The sequence below is a fragment of the Meleagris gallopavo genome, chromosome 16, assembly GCF_905368555.1.
Source record: "Meleagris gallopavo chromosome 16, MGAL_WU_HG_1.1, whole genome shotgun sequence".
Lineage (NCBI taxonomy): Eukaryota > Metazoa > Chordata > Aves > Galliformes > Phasianidae > Meleagris > Meleagris gallopavo.
This window is the reverse complement of record NC_139419.1, coordinates 9,328,609-9,348,528: the sequence shown is the minus strand read 5'-3', so window position 1 is coordinate 9,348,528 and position 19,920 is coordinate 9,328,609. Positions and strand designations below refer to the sequence as shown.

Below are 19,920 nucleotides of genomic sequence, written 5' to 3'. Positions count from 1 at the left end.
TGCTTCTATTTCTCAGCAGAAAACTGAGAAATAGTCCTCTGTGTGTCAGTACAAACATTCTTATTTCTCAGCTAAAAAGATGAAAATTTCTTCGTGGCTATAGCAAGCAAAAAATTAAGTAAATAAAAAAGCACAACCAGCTCTTTAGAGAATTACCTTGGTGATCCACTATTTCAAATGAGATTAAAGATTCCAATTGTCAACTGCAATTGTGCTCAGATAATGTGATGTGATTTACAGATAGTCAGAACTACAAAACTGGAAATTCGCTGAGTAGTTTGCTTCACCTGTATCCTTTATACAAGAAAAAGAATCTCCTAACTCAGTATATTAAAAGGGCTCAGTGATCCAAAGTAGTTAACATTATTAATAACAAATGCATGCTTATCTCAACTTCCAACGAAGTGGGCAATGTATATGAGCTTGCACAGACCAAGTGATCAAACAATCTGGGGATGACTGTGTTTGCAGGTATTCTCTATTCTTCAAATCTGGGAGCACCTCCTTCCCATATTCCTTCCTCATCTCTCTTTTTCTCTTGATTAGAATAATAAATGTGGCATCCTGTACCCTGATTCCTTTCTACTTTACCAGTGTAATTGCCATTTGGCATTATTAATCTGCCCGCCCAGCAAAACTGTCTTTAGGATCAGAACTCAACTCATGTAGATACAAATAAGTCACTCGGTCTAAGGTTAAAGCTATTTCTAACACAAATCGATGTCCCTTTGTATTTACCTTAGTTTTCACCAGTGACAACAAAATACAAATGACAATTCAAAGCTATTAACTTCAATGCAGAAAAAACACTGACTTGTGGGATGAAAAGTTTACTGAAGGTCAGTAATACTTCAGTTTGTTGTTTTACATCAGTGAGGGAGAGAAAAAAGGTTCCTATCACCATGCAAAAAAATTCCACCTGAATGTGTATATGAATTGGATATGATAATATCCATTATGGAAGTAGCAAAAAAAATCACACAAAAAATCACAGTGGAAAGACATACATAGGACACAGAAGATTCTAAAAGCACATTTTAAGATCTCAGAATGAGGCAAATATAAAAAAGGAATGAAATCATTTTTCATATTTCTGTAATCTTTTAAACAAATCTTTTAAAGAAATTACATGGTCTTATCCAAATATCTAGCAAGTATCATCCAAAAGATTCTCTCTTTTACTCCTTAACATAGCAATCATATCAATAAATGGCATCTTTTCAATTAATTAGGATTTTTCTTTATGAAACTTATTAGATTTACAGTCATTCATTGAAACTATTCCGTAGAGATGAATATTCTATTACATATACCAAATAATGATTCAATACTGCCAGTCCCTTTGTTGTTTTATAGGCATAATAAAATCAGCAGAGACAACGCATGCGAAAGAAGTCTTTCTATTTTCATTTTGTATGCTTATTTACTTAACCAGCCTCATTCAGACTTCAGTGTGGATTTCCCAGGAGTTTCATCCTAAGATGAAACTTTCCACTCAGACATGTTTGCTTTTAGTCTGGAAAACTTCAAAGAGACTTTTAGTGATACAGCAAAATAACGTTGGCCTGAACTCTGGATTCATCCCTTCTGATTCATCAAAACAGACTTACATAAGTTCATGGCAAAAAAAAGATTATTCATCAAACTACAGAAGTTAGACCTTGCTTACAAATACCAGGTCATGAGAGTTCTAGGCAATAATTCTTTACATTTAATTTCCTGGTGTTTTGTTTCAGCTCACCTGCAATATACCGTACAAAGCAGTAGAAGAAATTTCAATCTCAACATTATCTTTGTATTTACATATATATATATAATTCTGAAAATAATCATCCAGCTCTATGATGCAATAAAATGAGACGAGGCAGCAAACAATTACAGGACTAAAAGAAACACACCTATTCCTTTCCATCATATACGACCAACCGCTGTCATCTTACACAGTGCTCAGACAATTTTCCAAACAAGATTAGAGATTCGTTAAAAGAGAAAGCGATCACTTTAGCATTCATGGGTTGTTCAGAATTCTGTCTAAAGGTATGGAAAAATACCACTGAAAAAATGCCCCCTTCATAATCTCTGTGGCTGCATACAAAACTTTTGCTTATCTTCTGAAGTAATCTAAACGTTGATGAACGTGGGAACAGTACTTTCATGACAAGCTTTCATTCATGACAGGCTATATGTATCAAATGGTAAATTATTTCTGTGGAAGCTCTAATATCAAGTTTTGTAGACAACCCAATTGTTTTATTTTCAGCTACTAAAAATGGTAGCTGGGGAGATAAACATTCATATGCTATGTAAGTTCAAAGGCAAAGCATAAGCACATGATAAGATTTTTCCCTCTTCTTTCCCACCCATTTTGTTTTCTCCCTGATACCAGGAGAGAAAGTGACATGTATAAATGCATTACCTGTGGTATTTTTAGGATTTTGTTGTTGTTGTTTTTATAACGGAACAGCTTCAAATAATTTCTATTATGTTTATTTTCTTTCCCTGGCATTTCATTTCTTTTTGCTGGATGAGGAAGTTATCAAAAATAATGAGAGTAAGCAGGAAGAAAATGCGAGGTGAAAAGAATGATGGTCACAGTGATGCTCTGGCAACATCTGGAGGGGTTTGCCCATAACTGAGAAAGACCTCAGATCCTCTTTCAGGCTGTGCCAGCTTTTTCCCTTTTAGTTTGGGACAAATATTTTCACTTCTCTGATTCTGTCTTCCTATTACAAAGGGTCAGAATTACAGCATCTAACACTTCTTAATACTATTACATAAATAGAAAAAATATTATATTCACAAAATACTCAGAAATAAGAAAGCAAAAACTTTAGCCAGTTAATTCCTACCACATAAAAGAATATTTATTTGCTTGAAATCTAGTCAGTGTGGGTGATATATTCATTACTTAGCAGAAGCAAGCAATGTTTATTCCATAAGCCTCTCTAAATTCAGCAGATCAATAATGGTGACACCAGTATTTCTCCTTACAAACCAGACCAAATCCATCAACAATGATGACTACGTCTCTTTCAGAGATTTAGTATTATAATAGAAATAAAATCCATGTGCTTGAAGAGTAACTCACTGTCTCCAGTTTGAAAATTACTGTCTAAAGGATTTTTGTTGTTTGTTTTTAATTGAACAGGAGGCCACAAAGCTAAGGTTCTGCACTTGACAATTTAAACTGTCCTGATACAAAAATTTACACTAGGGCATGTTTTAAGAGTGCATTTCTTTTCCTATGAAACCCTCTATTTCACTGTCAAAGAAAGGTAAAATGAACACATATAGCTATGTAAAAGACTCAAAATCATAGTGTAACAAGTACCACACTGATCTGAGTGAGGCTTTTAGTCAGTTATAGTCTAAGGATTTTAAGTTATAGTCAGTCGCAGTTTTAGTCAGTCTTTCTCTCTTCTTGCCATAAGGAAGATCTCAAAGAACTTCTCAATGAGAATAATCACTTTAATTCCTCTGCCTATAAGACAAGTATAGAAGAGCTAACTTGGCCGTGCTGAAAGATAACTTGCCTACAAGGTAAAAAAATTGTCAGGAATTTCTCATAGGCAAAAAATAAAAGAAAATAAATAAATTTAGAAATACTTTTTAACATTGAGGCCAACATTTCTTTGTGATGCATACGGAAACTCTTTCTGAAAATAGATGCAAGTGTCTCAGGCAGTGAGGTGAGTTAAAATAGAGTGGAAGAGAATTCCTGTCTAAGAACACTGAGAAATATTTTACCCATTTGTTTACAATGTGTTTTTTTCCATAAAGACTGTAAGAGAAGATGAGTAAAATTCTCAGAGCTATTAAAACTGAATTAACATCGCATATTCAGAAAAAGGAAAGGAAAGAATAAAGATTGGTCCCTACCATCTCCAACAAACTGAAGAAGGGCTAGATCAATTTGTCTCTTCCAAGGTGATCCCTTCTGAAGTGCTATTCCATAGCCCGTAGTGGCAAAGATGTATCCACTGCCTATTGTGACAAGTTTGCAGCCTTCATCTCTTCCAGCCTTGTAGTTCAGCACTGCTGCATCATAGATGAAAGCGTCCAACTTCCTGAAATAAAAGAAAACATTTTACAAACCAAATCATTAGGGACAGCTGTTGTCAGACTTCTTTTGTCCTTGATGTTAGAACCCTGTTGAATATCATATGGGTTCTTTGATATCATTAATTACATATCCTGCCCTTCTGTATCTAAAATTAACAAAAGGCATCTATTTTAGTGAGGGGAAAGTAGGACACATAGTTTTGCATTTCTATTTTAAGGGATGCGGTTAAAAAATACTGAGAGCAGGAGAAAACAAGCTACAGAATGTCTTGCCCTGTTATCTTTGTATCTTTGCATCCCGACATGGATAATGAAGATACTGAGATGCAAAATGATCTCAAATACAACAGAAATGATGACAGAGAATTTAGAATGAAACTTACAAGAACTATTTATTATATAATGGAAAAGACTGAAATTGTGGCTTAACCAGTTTTCCCTACACACTCTTTATTTTTCTTTCCAAACATAAACAATGAGGCGGAAATGAAGTCCTTGCTAAAACAGAGGAAGGTATTGAAGCATATCTGACAGAGCTATTAAATTATACTTTACAATTATCAGAAATATTTATTTATCATTTGAAGTTCCAAATATATTATTTGTGTACCTGAAACACAGCAGGAATAAAGGAATGTGTGGAAAAATTCAGGTCTTTCAGCTTATCTACCGACAACGTAAGAATGGAACAATCTGATATACAGCTAACACAGCAAAACAGTGGGAAACAGAAAATCAATAAGGAAAGGAAAAGAGAAGATATCTTTCAGGGATAATTTTTAAGAAGCACTACCAAGCAAGAGTTAGGTAAAACTGGGCATGGCTGTTTCACAGATGAAGCCAATAAAATTGTGCATATATGCAGAGGAAGCCATTTTGAAAGGCAGTCACTTGCCAGAAGAAAACTCAAAGGCCTACAGAAATTCATAAGCAATATTTAAAAGAAAAAAGAGGAAACTTAAGTATGTTTTGTATTACTACCCTAAATCCATAACCAAAATATTTAAGATGTGTAACACACAAAAAAACTAGAAGAATACGGAAGCAATAAGAAAAAAAAAAAAAGCATGTTTGCTCAAAACCCACCTAAATTATGCACTAAATAAGTTATTACTTCTTTTAAACATCCCTTAAGAGTCAGGGGAGGGGGGAGGACACAGCACACAGCTGGCTGCACAGCTGTGGGAGGAAGGCTCACCACTCATCTGCCCTCCTGGCACCACAGCTCCAGGCACTGCCCACTGTGCTCTGCCTCCAAAGAGCTGCAGTACATTGCTACGGTGCGCTGCTGAAATGTTCTGAAGGGATGCAAATGACAGAGGCTGGCAGAATGCTGTTTATAAACAGTTGGGACCTGTCTTCATGGAAATAGAATTGTAAAAATAAATTCACTGTGGCACAAACATATACAAGGGCATCAACTGCAGTTATGTTATATCCATACACAGTCTGTACCAGTTGTGAATTCCGCGGCTGTTCAGGTTTTGAAGTCATACTTGTCGCTTATCTTCAGCTGTTTTTCATTGATAAAGCTTTTCATTTATATTCCCAGATCAGAGCAGGATGGAGGCATATCAGATTTTGGCTACTGACAGAGAAGAAACACTTCTATACACCACATAATTCAATGTTTGTTCTCAAATATTTAATCAACAGAGAGATGCAGTAGCCTAACTTTTGCAGATCAGATAGCAGAACTTTGACACTGGAGAAAAAAACATATCTGTCTCCTGTTATATCAGAGAAGAATGAGGTTTCTGGGAGCGATGGAAAAGTGAAGAGCAAAGTTTCTCTCACTTCTTTCTGCACTTTATTTCTCCCCTGCAAGGATATCCACTCACGGTCACCATCCAAGTCATCAAATCAAATTTAGTGAGGTAGTTAATTTGGAGAAACAACGGGTGGCTCATGCCACTGGAAGAAATAGCTGGGCCATCATTTCCTTTGTTTTTCCATTCTTCTCTAAAACTGAGTTGACTTAATCCTCAGCACAAGCCCATTAATGTTAAAAATCTGACTGTTCCTTCTTTAAAATGGGTAACTTAATATGGAGAAAACAATTCTTAAGCATCTGGAAGATGGTATGTCACAATCTCAGCCTGTAAAAGAGATACAGCAGTCTAGTGCAAAGGGCAACAGAAGTGGGCTGGCTGGGAAGGAGGTGCTGGGGCAGACCCCCATGCAGCATGGCATCCGTTGTAGTGGGTACACAGTAGGGAAGGAGGGAGGCTCTGAATGCACAGATTTATCTTGGGGAACTGTCTCTCTGCTCCGTCTAGAAGATCACAAAAAATACCATTATGTAAACAGATTTAAAAACATGAGGTATTTTTCTGACGGAGGCTGAGGGCTGAAGTCTTCTGCATTGCTGCCCAATGCCTGAGCTGTAAATCAAATAATTGATCGCCCTGAAAAAGTCTTGCTTTCTACAAATACAAGCTCATATTCAGAATATATTTTCTCGATTTCCAACATAAATCTTATAACCTCTCAAGGCTTAATTATCTCTTCAGCATGTGCTGATTACAGAAGCACTTTTCCTTGCAAAGCACAGCTTCAGAACACGATGTGCCCCTGGCGTGTGGGCAAGTAGTAAGCCACAAATGAAACCCTCAAAGTAAGGGCAAATGGCCTCTTCCATCAAGAGAAGGTAGACTTCCTGACACACTGAGTTTGGAAGAATTTTCAAACAACTTTAAATATTTCTCAAGAAGAGCTTATGAAAACTGAGGCAGCAAAATCTAGACAAGTCGAAAAATGCGATACTTTCCCAGTTGTTTGCAGAGGTGGCAGTGAGCATAAGCTCCAGGATAAGACAAAAAGCCTGAAGGGCTCAGAGCCTTGCACAAACCTCAGTCAGGTAAAGATGAATCAATTAACTTGTAATTTCAGTGCAGCCGCTTCAGGGGGCGAAAAGCTTTGTCACATTGTGTAGGTTTAAATAAACTGCTAAGAATTAGAAGAAAGATGGAAGAGAACAATAGAAACTGGAATGCAGCAAGAACAAAGATTAATAGCTGCCGTGGACTAGCCAAACATGCCAGGTTTCTTTAATGAACGTGGAGGAACGGGATTACAGTCTTATGACTCATCAGAACAACTGGGAGGTTTGTAGAGTTCCTCTGAACCACTGCAATAATCCTGAATAAGAGAGAAAATAAACAGTTTGGAATATTTATGTAAGAAAGTCTACAAAGGCAAGCGTCTTTCATTACTCACCAAATACAGAGAAGACTGGGAGGGGGGGAGAAATTTAGCTCATACAACATAAGAGAATAGCAGGTGTTAGAAAATTATGAATTGGAATAGTTCTAAAATCACCCAAAACATTACTGAATGCAATAATTTGAAGTGGGAGATCTGTGAAAAAGAAATGCAGACAGCCTTGTACCTAAACATTTACAAGCCACCAAGAAGCATAAGAGTTGAAAAATCAGAATAGCGACTGCAAAAGCCCTTTCTCTAAAGTGCTGCTGTACACATTCAAAAAAATGCCTGTGCAAAGACAATTCAACTTAGAGGAAAACGTACAGAAGAATAATTTCTGTAAAGCTGAAAACTGCTTTCCACTGTAAGTCATTTTTCATTTGCACACACTTTTCACCACATTCACGTGATGGAAATTGAAAAGGAGGATTAGGAAAATGCCTCTTTATTAGTTACGGCTTCTTCCTCAAGAAGAAAAGTATCATTCATTTGGAAAATGTTATTTTGCTTCCTTAGCCAACTACACGATCCTTCAGGGATTTTGTTTTTCTGATGGAAAGAAAATGGAATAATCTAAAATGACAATCTGTTCAGTAGTTCTGCAGACACAGAGCAGTAATCAAGCACACCAGAAATCAACCTCTTTCAATTACTTTGTGTCCTACTACGACCTGTGTTGCAGTATGCAGAAAATGAGATGGATGCTTTTATGCAGTCCTGATTTTTCTTCATTGTTCTTTACTGTCATTCACAGAAGTCTGTGGAACAAATAATACTGTGTTTGCATTGAGAATCAGTGGAATTGAAGCAAGACTGAAGTCACTTTCCAGCTTTTAAATAATGCAAAAAATAGTAAATCCAAACATACAATATCTTCAGTAAAATTAATTTCCTGCTAAAACAGGAGGGTTTACTTGTCAGATTTAGGACATTAACTTTAGAATCGATTTTTTTTCACTCTCATTTCCTTATGTTTTTTAATACTCCAAATACGTTCTTTTCATGGCCACAGAAAATCTGCGTATAGTTACTAACACAGGTTTTACTTACATAAAAACAGAATGCATAGAATATATGATTCACAGCAGTTAGTGTGCACTGCATTTTGCTGTAGACACCTGTTTCTCTGTGATTTTTTTTACATTATTTTTGATGAAGTGTCTTTTAACCTAAATGTGCACCTTCTGGTTTATTCTGGAAAGTTTATTACAAAGAGAGTGTGATACCTGTTCACTAAGGCTCCAGTCCTATCCTTTTTAAGGTCAATATTTAGAATTATTTTTTTGTTACAAGAATCAGACTTACAAGTAAGTCCTCAAAACAATAGTTTTAACATCATATGTACTCTCCCCTTTCATCTTCCTCATCCCCAAGAACACTTATTTAAGCTTTGTCTAATAATGATTTTCAATATAGAGCTCATTTTCAAAGCATTCTGCAAAAAAAAAAAAAACAACAACAAAAAACCACCACTTTCTAGCTTTTTGCTTTTAAGAATAAATCACACCATCAGTAAAATAGATTCATTTATAAGTAGCAAAATAGCATTTAGCATTTGATTTTAGGAAAAAAAGCTCGTAGCAGGATTAAACATGAACATATATTTTGGAGATCATAAATTCCACTGTTGGGAAGGCAGCAAGTGCATTTTGCAACTGCAAAAGCAGTGGTTGCAATATATGATAGATTTACAGATTTTTTTTAATTTTTAAATCCACTGAAGGGATAAAAGAAAGTATGTCAAGAGAGCACAGTGAGAGACACAGCCTCATTTGTGCATCTCTAAAACTGTGTCCAGGAGTCTATTGCCAAAAGGTCACCATGTAGTGGCACAACAATCAGGAAAAGGAATGCTGCTCTGAAGAGGAGGCTTCAATAAAAGTGCTCTAACGTGACATTTTGGCATTACTGGAGCAAGAGAAGTAGATATTTAACCTTTAGCATGAAGAACTGATGATTTCCTCTATCCAGTTTTGACAAAAAAAAAAAAGCATTTCAGGCTATCTGATGGCACTTCATCACCCGCAGAGACTTTATCCTACAGCATACATTCACCAGCTCTGCACAGATCTTAAATTCACATACACTGGATGGATTCTTTGACACCTTGACATTACCAATTCAACAGGAGCTAATTTAACAGCCACCTCCCACCACAACGCAGGTTAGCAAAGTTTTATCCACTTAAATGCTGAACTCATTAGTTGGGAATGAATCTCACTGTCCTCACTTCAATCTTCACACAGAAAACACAGGCACAAAACCCAGAAAAGCAGGCTCTTGAAGACATTAACATCATGCTGCACAACCTGAGAGATTGCAGGGGCTCTGCCTCAGGGATTCTGTCAGGGAATCTCAGGCTGTGAACCTGCCAGCACAACATGCCTGTAGTTACCTGAGCAGGCTCACAGGAGTTTGTGTTCCCCATCCTCTGCCCACCTGCCTTCCTTGTTCCTGTAGCATTTCCCTCAGTAACAAAAGAATGGAAAATGATGCATGCCTGTATGAGTACTTACAGCAGTGGAATATTGTGTCCCATTTCAGGTCACAGTAGCCAAGCAATGAAATGCTTGCAAAGCAGCAGTTTATAAAAACACAAAATTTGAAAAGTCAAGTAGGGGGAATATATTTTTAGATTAAAGGTTTTGTCCCAGTTACAATAGCATAATGAAGGATGAATTCAGCACATTTCACCAAGCACCTGATCTCATTCCCAAATCAAAAGAGTATTAAAACTTAGAATAGCTTCCTCTCAAAAGAAGAGGGGTTAGGTGGAATATAGTTCCTTTCACCTGTTCATTCATTTCCAGGGTCTTTTAAATATTAAAGACATTAGGTAGATAATTGCATTACCTAAGAAAAAAGCAATACAGACACAGAGAGTAATCTTTTTAAAATAAAAAAATAAATCAAAAAAGCATTCAGGTACTGAATAATGGAACTAGAAATAAATGACTATAAACCACATTTTTCCTAGAGGCAAGTTGTTCTGGATAAGCTGTTAAGAATCAACATTTATCTTACAGCCATGAAGAAGATCCTGATGATGTGACCCAGCTTTACAGGGCATTATGTTTTCAGATTCTGTTTATAGATAACATGAAACCACTGGGGTATGAGTTTCCACAGAAATTTCAGTGAGTGCTTTCTCAGATCCTAATAACCATCTAAATTCCAATTTTATTGTTTTCCTCTCCATTCAAACCTGTAAGAACCAACCTCAGCCCCTGGAGTCCTCTGGAACAGCACATTAGGTCCTACCAGACTACTATATATTTTGACTTTTCAACAACTGACCTTTCCTTTTTTTCCTCCAACTCAACCACATTTAGTAATTTCTCCAAAATTAGGTAAAAGAATTGCTATATCTGTAGTAATTTTAAAAGTCAAAGAAAAGTGTGAAGAGTCTCAATTGCAAATACTGTAAGGTGTTGTCAATCAGATCCAGTCAGAAAATATTCAGTCACTAGATTAAAAGTTTAAAAATTTATGTCAGCTGAGCATTTCTTTGAGTTCCGGTTGCAAGCTGTTATTATTGCCCACAAGAATGATGAAGAACTCGTGCTTTTTATCAAAAATTCACAGATACAACTTTTCTCTCAAATCGGTAATTTCTCTCATTGCTTTACTCCTCCTTTTAGGTGAAAAGAAACAGAGAGAATAAAAACTAGAAAGTTTTTCCTTTGATGAAAAATTGATAACAATTTCTTCTGCAAAATAAATTGAAAACAATGGGGAAAAAAAACTTGGGTTTGTATCCAAATGAAGACATCAGCTGGCTGTCCAAAAGACAAGGTTTTTTAAAATTAGTTTTATTTTAGGTACACCGCCACTTTAATTGTCAGATGCAGTTAAGAGAAAGATCTGCTGGGCACAATCTGAATTGTGTTCCAGCTGACAGAAACGGAGATGTTTGCCTCCTGGTTGTGCCTGAAACACACTGTGGAAGCTGCCAGCACAGCCTCTGACCAGCCTGTATCTGTTCAGTGAAGAACAGTGTGCAGAGCTGTGAACTGGACACGATTTATAAGCATTATAAACACAACAAAAATCCAATTCGGGCCAATAAGCTTAGGGACTGAGGGTTAAAAGGACATCAGAGCCTTCCGGGGTTTTCTCTTGCGCTTTCTCTGCTTAGAAACAGTGCATGCTTAAAAAAAAATTGTTAAAAATTGCTGTTTTCAGATGAGAATGTTTGTAGGAGTTAGGGGAATAACTTCTCGTGCCACTCACACTGTTGGATTAGCTGCTTTCAGGTGTTTCTTCTAGCATCATCATAACGATGTCATTAGAAATGTTGAGGAATGGAACAGACAACTCATCTGTTCCTATCAAAGCAGCTAACAGCTCAGGGCACATCTGCAGGTCAGAAATATCTTCTTTGGACTGTTCAAGTTTGATAATCCTCTGTATGTAAGGCCATACCTGCCAAGAACCCTGCAGAATTGCTGTCACCATGGCATTCTTTATAAAAAGCTTTGTGTTACTGCCAGTATGCCACAGACAACGAGGGAATGAGGCACTAACCTTGATTATATAAATCAGCAAACATTGCAGTCATTAACAGGAAGGCAGATGGAAACCTAAAGAAACTTTAGCATCAAATCCTTGAGTATATAGTCACAGCTGTGGCCGCAAATAAAAACTGAAAAACATTAACGACAGCGAAGGGGTCTGCAGCTGTATAGCAAGAGATTGCCTGCCCATGGAACACAAGGGATTCATTACTGCAATTTTCCTGAAACGAGTTATATTGACAGCTTTTTGCAGCGAAGCTGAAATAAAGTCCTCACCACATCGATATGCTCTCAGAACACAGCCCCAGTTAGAGGCCATCACTTTGCTTGAAACAAGATATACGCTGCAGTCTAAGTTCCAGGAGAACTAAGGAAATAAAGAAAAAATTAGATGGATTCATCAGCGTTGGGAAACAGACAATGAAAGCTTCCCATTTTATCTCTACCATAGGAAAATAATCTACCAATGAAATTTTGTCATTTCAGCCATTAGCAGTTAAATTCTAGTGCACCAGTGTCAATGTGCCAAGGCAAGGGTGAGAACACTGAAATTACTTTGAGCATATGGCCATTGCATTTCCCTTGAGAGTTTTATAGCAGCAGAACACTCATACATGGGGAAGTGCTACATGCAAACTCAACAGCTCTGAGTAGATACAATCCACAGCAAAGGATTACAACAGATACGGAATTCTTCCAGAGGAATACAGGCACTGTTTATTTTGACTTGCAGCAGACAACATCAAGCAAACAATCTTTGCAAGTCCTTACCAGGTCTGTGGTCTATGACTCTATAATTACCAAATAGTTCATCTTCAATAAGCTGTGCAGAAGCAGCAGGCTGTATGATATGGAAGAAAAATTGCTTTTTGTATGCTACCAATGATGCTGATGAAAAGAGAAAAACAGACAAAAGGATAGCTCTGACAAGAGATAAAGATGACAAATGAAATAGCAGTAATCAGAACTCATACATACTGAAGAAGAGAACAAAAAACGTGTATTTGTTGGGAAAAAGAAGCAGTTTGTGAAAGGAGAGATGTCATCCTCAGAAGAGCAGTAGTGATATGGCTCCTTGGGGCACAAAGTATTCACACTCATAGGCTCAAGTGAAGTAGGGAAAAAGTCAGCTTGATCTAACGTAGAGAAGGATGAAGGCAAACTTCACATGAAAGCATGAAACAATCTGCAATCTGATAAAAAAAATCATGATGGGGAAAGGCAGAAGTTGGGGAAATGTCAAAAAGGAGGAAACAGCTATGTATGCTGAGAAAGAAAAGGGGGAAATGCTGTTTTTGAAGAATATAAGCCTGGACAAAGAGAAGAGGCAGGCAGTTGTGATATTCTGACATGTCTTTTCATGACTTTTCTTGAACAGGGAATGCAAACTATTACAGTCTCCTTTTATACAGGCTCATCGTTTTCACTTTTAGCTCCGCAGAGCTGAGGTGTCAGCCATAGGAACTGCCATCACATCCTCACCAAATTTCTTGGCAAAATGGAAAATCCAGGTGGGACAAAGGTGCAAGTGACAGGATGATCACGCAAACAGATTGGTTTGGACACCAAAAGGTGAAAAAAAAAATATAAAGTCATGCTGTCTGATCTGTAACTAAGCTTATTGCCCACAGCTACCACATTCACTGGGGATTTCTACAGTTCCTGCGTGGCAGAGACTGAAGGAGGGAAATATGTAAGCACATTTGACACCACTCTCCTGCTGAAATGTCCAAAATTGTGATATAAACTCACCCAAACTGACACTTCCCAGCATCTGTCAGTGCGCTGTTTAATCCTCCTGTAGGTTCTATCAGACAAAATACAAAGGAGTGCAGCAAGTATCTAAGAGTTGCTTACAATGATCCAGAAAACTCATCCCTAGAGGCGTTCAGTGCCAGATTGGATGGGGCCCTGGGCAGCCTGGTCTAGTATTAAATGGGGAGGTTGGAGCTTCATGATCCTTGAGGTCCCTTCCAACCCTGGCCGTCCTGTGATTCTGTGAAAATACCACACATGGCAGCTTATGGGCACTACTTGCTAGAGAAATGTCAGCCAGAGGGAGCAAGGTAGGCACCTGGGGGTGCCTGCTCTAAGTTACTTAGAAGAGGGAAGAGACTCCAGTTGAAATAAAATCTTATTAAATAGAAATACATGGATAGCTTATACTGTCAAAAGCACTAAAGCATTTGAGGAAGAGCAGCAGCTGGCAGAGGAGCAGCCAGCCCCAGTTTTAGTGAATGTCCTGAACTCCCTGCAGCCAGGCAGCTCCCCCCTTTCCTGCTTCAGTGTCTCTTAGGTGGCCTTATTTTAAAGCTAAAAGTGGCTTTTCAGGGTTTTCAGTACCACAAATGACAGATGAAAAGTACAAGGAACGTATATCCCATAAATAAACCATCCCCCTAAATGAGCTCAAGGAATGGTTGAATTTAGGGAGAGCTGCCTATTCAAAAACTCACAGCAGGAGCAGTAGCATTCAGCTCAGTATATACAGTGCACACTGCAGATGTCTCCTAGGAAATAAAATTTGCGTGGGCTTGACTCTGTCCCCAGTTTGGAGTATCTTGGGTGAGGTCAAGTGCACGTTAAGTTACTGTTTATCTTAGATAGAACAAACTGCTTGAGAAATGCCATTTGAAAACACCTATAGAAATGACGATATAAGGAGTCCAGTTGGTTACATGGAGACTGTGGAAAAGAAATCCATAGAAAGGATAACTTTTTAAGGAAGAGTACCTCAGAAAGGTTTAGTGAGTTCAACTTTTTTTTTTTTTTTTCCTCCACAGAAGAAATATATTACAATCTACAACATGTTTGGGGGAAGGAGAGTAGAAATTAAAAGAACAGACAGTTCCCACAGTAAGGACCAAAAGTAACAGCTAATTTAGTACAGGAAGAAATGTTTCCTGTGCTCACTGTAAATAATAGTTGAGCCACCAAGCAGTCATGGGAGCAGATGTACTTAATCTGCTATTGGCAACTTAGTCTTGTCATTTAAAAAAAAACACAATATAAATGTATCTTGATAAAATCTTTAATCCAGTATTATTAAAAGAAATACACAGGCTATTATCAAGCCTGTATGTTTAGAAAAGATTACCAAAGCTAACACACTCCTCTCATTCAGACACAAGCAGTGAGTTGCATTCAAACCTTTTCAGAATTAAAATGGAAATTCAGTCTTCTTGACCAGCCAAGTAGAGTGGGCTGGTTTGCCAACATTATCAGAAGCAAGATGAGATTATATATGAGACTGTATCGTCCGGTCTCATCATGTGGAGATCAAAGCCAACACTTCAGATCTGACAGCAAATATATGGGGCCAAAGAATGACAGAAAGGATGGAAAGATGAAAAGAAATCTCAGGTTGTTGCACACTCAGCAGAAAAACAAGCTTAGTCAGAATGTGCCGTCTGAAAACACATTCCTATGGAATAGTCCTGAAAAGATACACCAGGTCTGGACAAATAATCATCTGTTTTGAGCTCAATCCCAAATGCAGGTGTTGCTGTATCCCCTCTATTTAGAGTAATACTTTTTTTGCACTTTGAATCTATAGTATATTGGACATCAAAGCATCCACGCAATTTAAAAGTAGTCTTACAACTCATGGATACTCATTTTCCTTTCTGAAATCAGTACAATGTGGTTGGAAGAAAAAAAAAAAGCCATGAATTACACACAATGCCTGAGATCACTGTTCAGTATCACAGTAGCTACAGATCAATATTTTTCAGTTTTTGTGGTCTACATATTCCTTTAAAACCCATGGAAGAAGCTTACCCAGTTTTCAAGCTGACCAAGGCATCTTCAACTCCTTTTTGATTATATTTTGTCATGTAGAGGTGCATATCAGGATAGTTGTTTCTGATATTCCTTTCTGTGCTGCCATTTGGGACAGTTCCAAATCGAAAAGGAGGTGAATAATCATGTGGTCTTTGAAACTACAGAGAAAAAAGGAAAATCAGGATCTTTCAGGCACTCAAAATAGGTACCTATGGAGATGTAACTTAAGCAAGAAATAACTACCAGGGTAATTTCAGGTAGAAAATAAAAATCTTGCATAGGCTGCCTCAAATTTATTCTAGGCAAATGCATGGGGTTCACACTCAGCTCTATTATATCAGAAACTGTCTTCACACTGGGTGAACTACACAGAAACATCTACATGCAAATTAAAAACAGCTCAGATGTGCCACTTTGATAAGACTTTCTTCTGTGCATTGCGATATGGAAGAACTACAGAAACTGGAACAGAGAGATTCTGGAAGATGTTCCCCATCTGCCAATGTGTCCTTAGAGAACCCAAATTCCAGGCAGACACTCTGGTATATAACAATCATAGTTGATAGTCATTTCACACCTTCATCTCAGCGGAGACATAGTGGGTTGCCGAGGGAAAAGGATCATTTTCACACCCCAAACAGAGCCTAACACACCGTTCCAGAGGTGATGCGGTGCGCAGGCAGGGAAAGCGTGAGGGCTGACTTCCCTCTTACCCCTGTGATTCAGGGGGAAGAACAGTTCTTGCATCTTCCTCAAGGCTTCAGCAGCTATATCACTTGATATGCAAAATGTCTCTGGAGCTTTCACACCTATAATCCTAGATACGGTTTATTCCTACATACCATTTGCTTAGGGGTAAATAGATATTATTCTACGGTTTTACCTTCTCTTATCACTATTGCATCAGCACAAATAGGCAAGCCAGAGACTACTCAACAGGATTAACAATAGCTCAGGGCACACACAAGTGTAAGATAATCTCACTCCAACACTTGCTACTAGACCTGAAAATTATGTACATGACTTTTCAATATCTCCCATTAAGCACCATATGATACTTTAGAATTAAGTTAAAATGTTTCTCTAAGAAATAAATTTTGAAATGCCATTCAGATTAGAGGAACTATTGACTAGTAAGGGAATTCAATTGAGCACTGATAAAAGCAGTCACCCATAAATTCCATGGTAAAATGCACTCTGTTTTTGCTGCTGAAGTTAAAGAGCAATCTACAAATCCTGTGCTGCAAGAGAAGCTAATATTTATACAGTTGCTGCTTCCTTTGGGCTACGTATGTAATACTCCTCTTTTTGAAGTTTGGTCTCAGGGCATTAAGAATTTTCAGTATCCAGTGCCAATTTGGAAAGAGAATACAAACAGAGTTATACAAAAAGTGGGAGTATTTTCCATTCCATCAAACCCTGATTGTGAAATTATGGCTGCAACAATATTTTCCTGTTAAAGAACTACAATTAAATGCTTCATTTTAATTAAGCATATTTTGACAAAGCATAAAGAAATGAACTTTGTTTTTCTCTATTCATCTAGCTAACGAATGTCTTACTTTTCTCATTTTCCCATTTCACAGCTTTACTGTTTAAATTATTACTTTGCTACTACCTTGCACATACTAATTGACCTACGCACTAAAATTACACTATATACCAGTCATGGTTCTTAGACTATATTTGTTCTCTCATTTTTGTGTTCACTATGTGGCACTGAGGCAAATCCTGCTTTTAAATTTATGTCCAGAGATTCTACTGATACAGCTGTAGTCTGCTATTATCTTTATTTAAATGTTCAGATAATTAGTCCCTGAAACAATGAGATGCCTTCCAATAACTCCTAATATCTGATTTGAATTTCCCAATTAATAAAACCGGATGAGAAAGAAAAAAAAAAATCAAAAATTGACATCAATTTTAAGACCTGTAAAAATTGCTGCTGTTGACACGATTGGTATTTATGGAAGGTAGTGAGCATTTTGCAAGCTTGGTTCCTAATCCTGGGGTATAACACGAGGGATTTGGGAACAGGAAGATCATAGTGGAGCACCTTGGTGATTTACAAATGGAGTTTTGGTTTGAATAGTCTCACTTTTCAAGAACATTCAGGTGGGTTAAAGTTGTTGGCACCAGTTTCCTCCCACAGGAATGGTTGCAGTTTTCCATCCTAAATTGAACACTCAAATAACAATATTTCTGCAGGAAAGCAGAGATTAATAAAAAGTGCTAGTTCATTCTAACATCATAAGGATAACAAGTAATTCAACTGATTAAAGAATTTGTATATGGAATTCACATGCAGAAAATTCAGAAATAAATAGTTTCAAACATCCTCCACTGACTGGAATTTCTTGCCACAAGGCACTTAACCAAAAACACTGAACAGTAATGAGATATTTCTGTGGAAGTAACTGCGTGGTGCTACTGCCTGCTCATGGATTACGTGTAAATGGGAAAAGAGTTTAAAACATTTTTACTAACGTTGTACTCTTATCTAAGATGCATAGATCTCTAATCAGTAATTTTAAACACATTTAGAGAACTGACATGTCCTAGGCTCTATGATTCAGCAGAGATCTGCGTGGTGTGGTAGGCATAAAAGAAAGAAAAAAGCACTGAATCTATAGATGTACTCATTTTCCCTAAAACCCCATGGTGGGAATTAAAATGTATCATGTCTGCTAGGAAGCAATTTTCTTCCTAGACATTTTCTGAAATGTTAATTTTTTCTTTTTAAAGTTGGTAATAAAATCCTTAAATTTAATGCACAAGCCCCCTGCTTGAATCATAACTGCAGAGAGATCAACTATTATTCAGAAGACAAAACAATTCATTCTCCATGCTCTGCCTACTGCTCCATCTGTAGCACATGGTAACCAAACCCCAATCCTACTGATATAGGAACTCCAAAAGGATGCCCAAACTTAGGAAAAACAGTCCTAGTGCTTTTAGTTTGTTTTGCTATATGCCTAAATAAAACTGACAATTTCATTAGGTAGTAAAGTGATCTTTCACAAACGTTTAATATTGACTTAATTTGATGATATGCACGTCTGTCTGAAAACGTTACTATTCATAGCAGTAGCTAGTTTTTGTTTTTTTCAGGAGTATTTTAAGGACCAGCAGAAAACTTATTAAAATAGTAGAAAATAATAAATATTCTCCCTCTGCTAACAGAGATTTTAGTGGAAGTCATAGACAGAGATAGGAAAAAAATAACCTACATTTGAATTCTGATTTATTCCAACAATTTGCTTTCTGGTCTTCGAAAAATATAGCTGCTGTGTTAAGTAACTTCAAATTATTATAATCACCATTCAGTATCTACATCCAACAAGTCTCAAAAGTCACCGAAGGGTATAACATCAAAGTGAAGAGATGGACTGGGGTAAAAGGGTCGCCCTACTATTTCATCAGCCATACTGCCTCTTGATCTCACTCTGCTCTGTTATGACACAAGGATCTCTCTAAGTAACTAGAGATCTTGTGCTGTCTTACCGCACAAAAAAAGTAAAGATAACATTGTGAATCCTAAAAATTAAGGAATCTGTAAACGGCATCATGAAGGCTCCTTATTAAGGTGGAAGAGCATCTCCATGACCATGTGCACATGGGGCATTTTGGAGGAACCACAGCAGATGAAGGCTTTGCAAGACAGTTCTGTCCAATGCTTCCTACTTTCTCTTAATGATTTTGTCTCTCTTCAGATGAAAAGGTATAAATGGCCTTAAAAGTAGGAAGTGCTATGAGAGCCAGCTTCAATGGATGCTTTTGGACTCGTTTTCTGTACCTTTTTATGAACACAAAGCTTTTAGAAATCTTTTACATATACAAAGATGTCAAAATATAATTTTCCTCTCATCCTCTAAATCATTTGAGTTTATGAACACCCACCCCCAGTAACTCCAGTACATGCTGTGCCATGTATTTCTGGGTGACACGCAGATGACACAGCACTCAGAAGTTTATTAGCGACATTATGAAGGACGATAGTTTCATCAAGAGGTCTTAAATCCGTAAGCAGCATGTTGTTGTGTTCAGCAAAACCAGTTTTAAATCTATCTTTTTAATCTGCAAGAGGAGAAAATCTTTTAGCTATCTCTTACTAAATATATTATCTTTAAATAGAGGTGTTTCTATTCAGACTCTTTCAAGAGTTTTGCTTGTTTTTCCAAAGTTTTTGTTTGTTTCCTTTTATCTGTTTTTCACCCTAGCCATGATTGCAAGTCATGCTTTGATAACTCAGATCACTCAAAGGCCAGTCATCGAGAACCATTAAATCAGTAAACAGATGTGAGTCATCTGAACTGTTTCTTTTTAATAACAATTTTTTTTTTATTTTCTG

The 19,920-nt window shown here is 37.2% G+C and overlaps 1 protein-coding gene across 2 annotated transcripts in view; it reads right to left on the bottom strand.

Annotated features, from left to right (window-relative positions):
• Window positions 1-19,920, bottom strand: part of GRIN2A (glutamate ionotropic receptor NMDA type subunit 2A) — a 163,525-nt gene that overhangs the window by 21,953 nt on the left and 121,652 nt on the right. For both annotated transcript variants that reach the window (XM_085237528.1, XM_085237529.1), the window contains exons 11-12: window positions 15,567-15,727; window positions 3,880-4,067 (exon numbers count right to left, since the gene is read on the bottom strand). In XM_085237528.1, coding sequence (XP_085093654.1) covers window positions 3,880-4,067; window positions 15,567-15,727 — 349 coding nt within the window. The remainder of the gene's footprint in view (window positions 1-3,879; window positions 4,068-15,566; window positions 15,728-19,920) is intronic.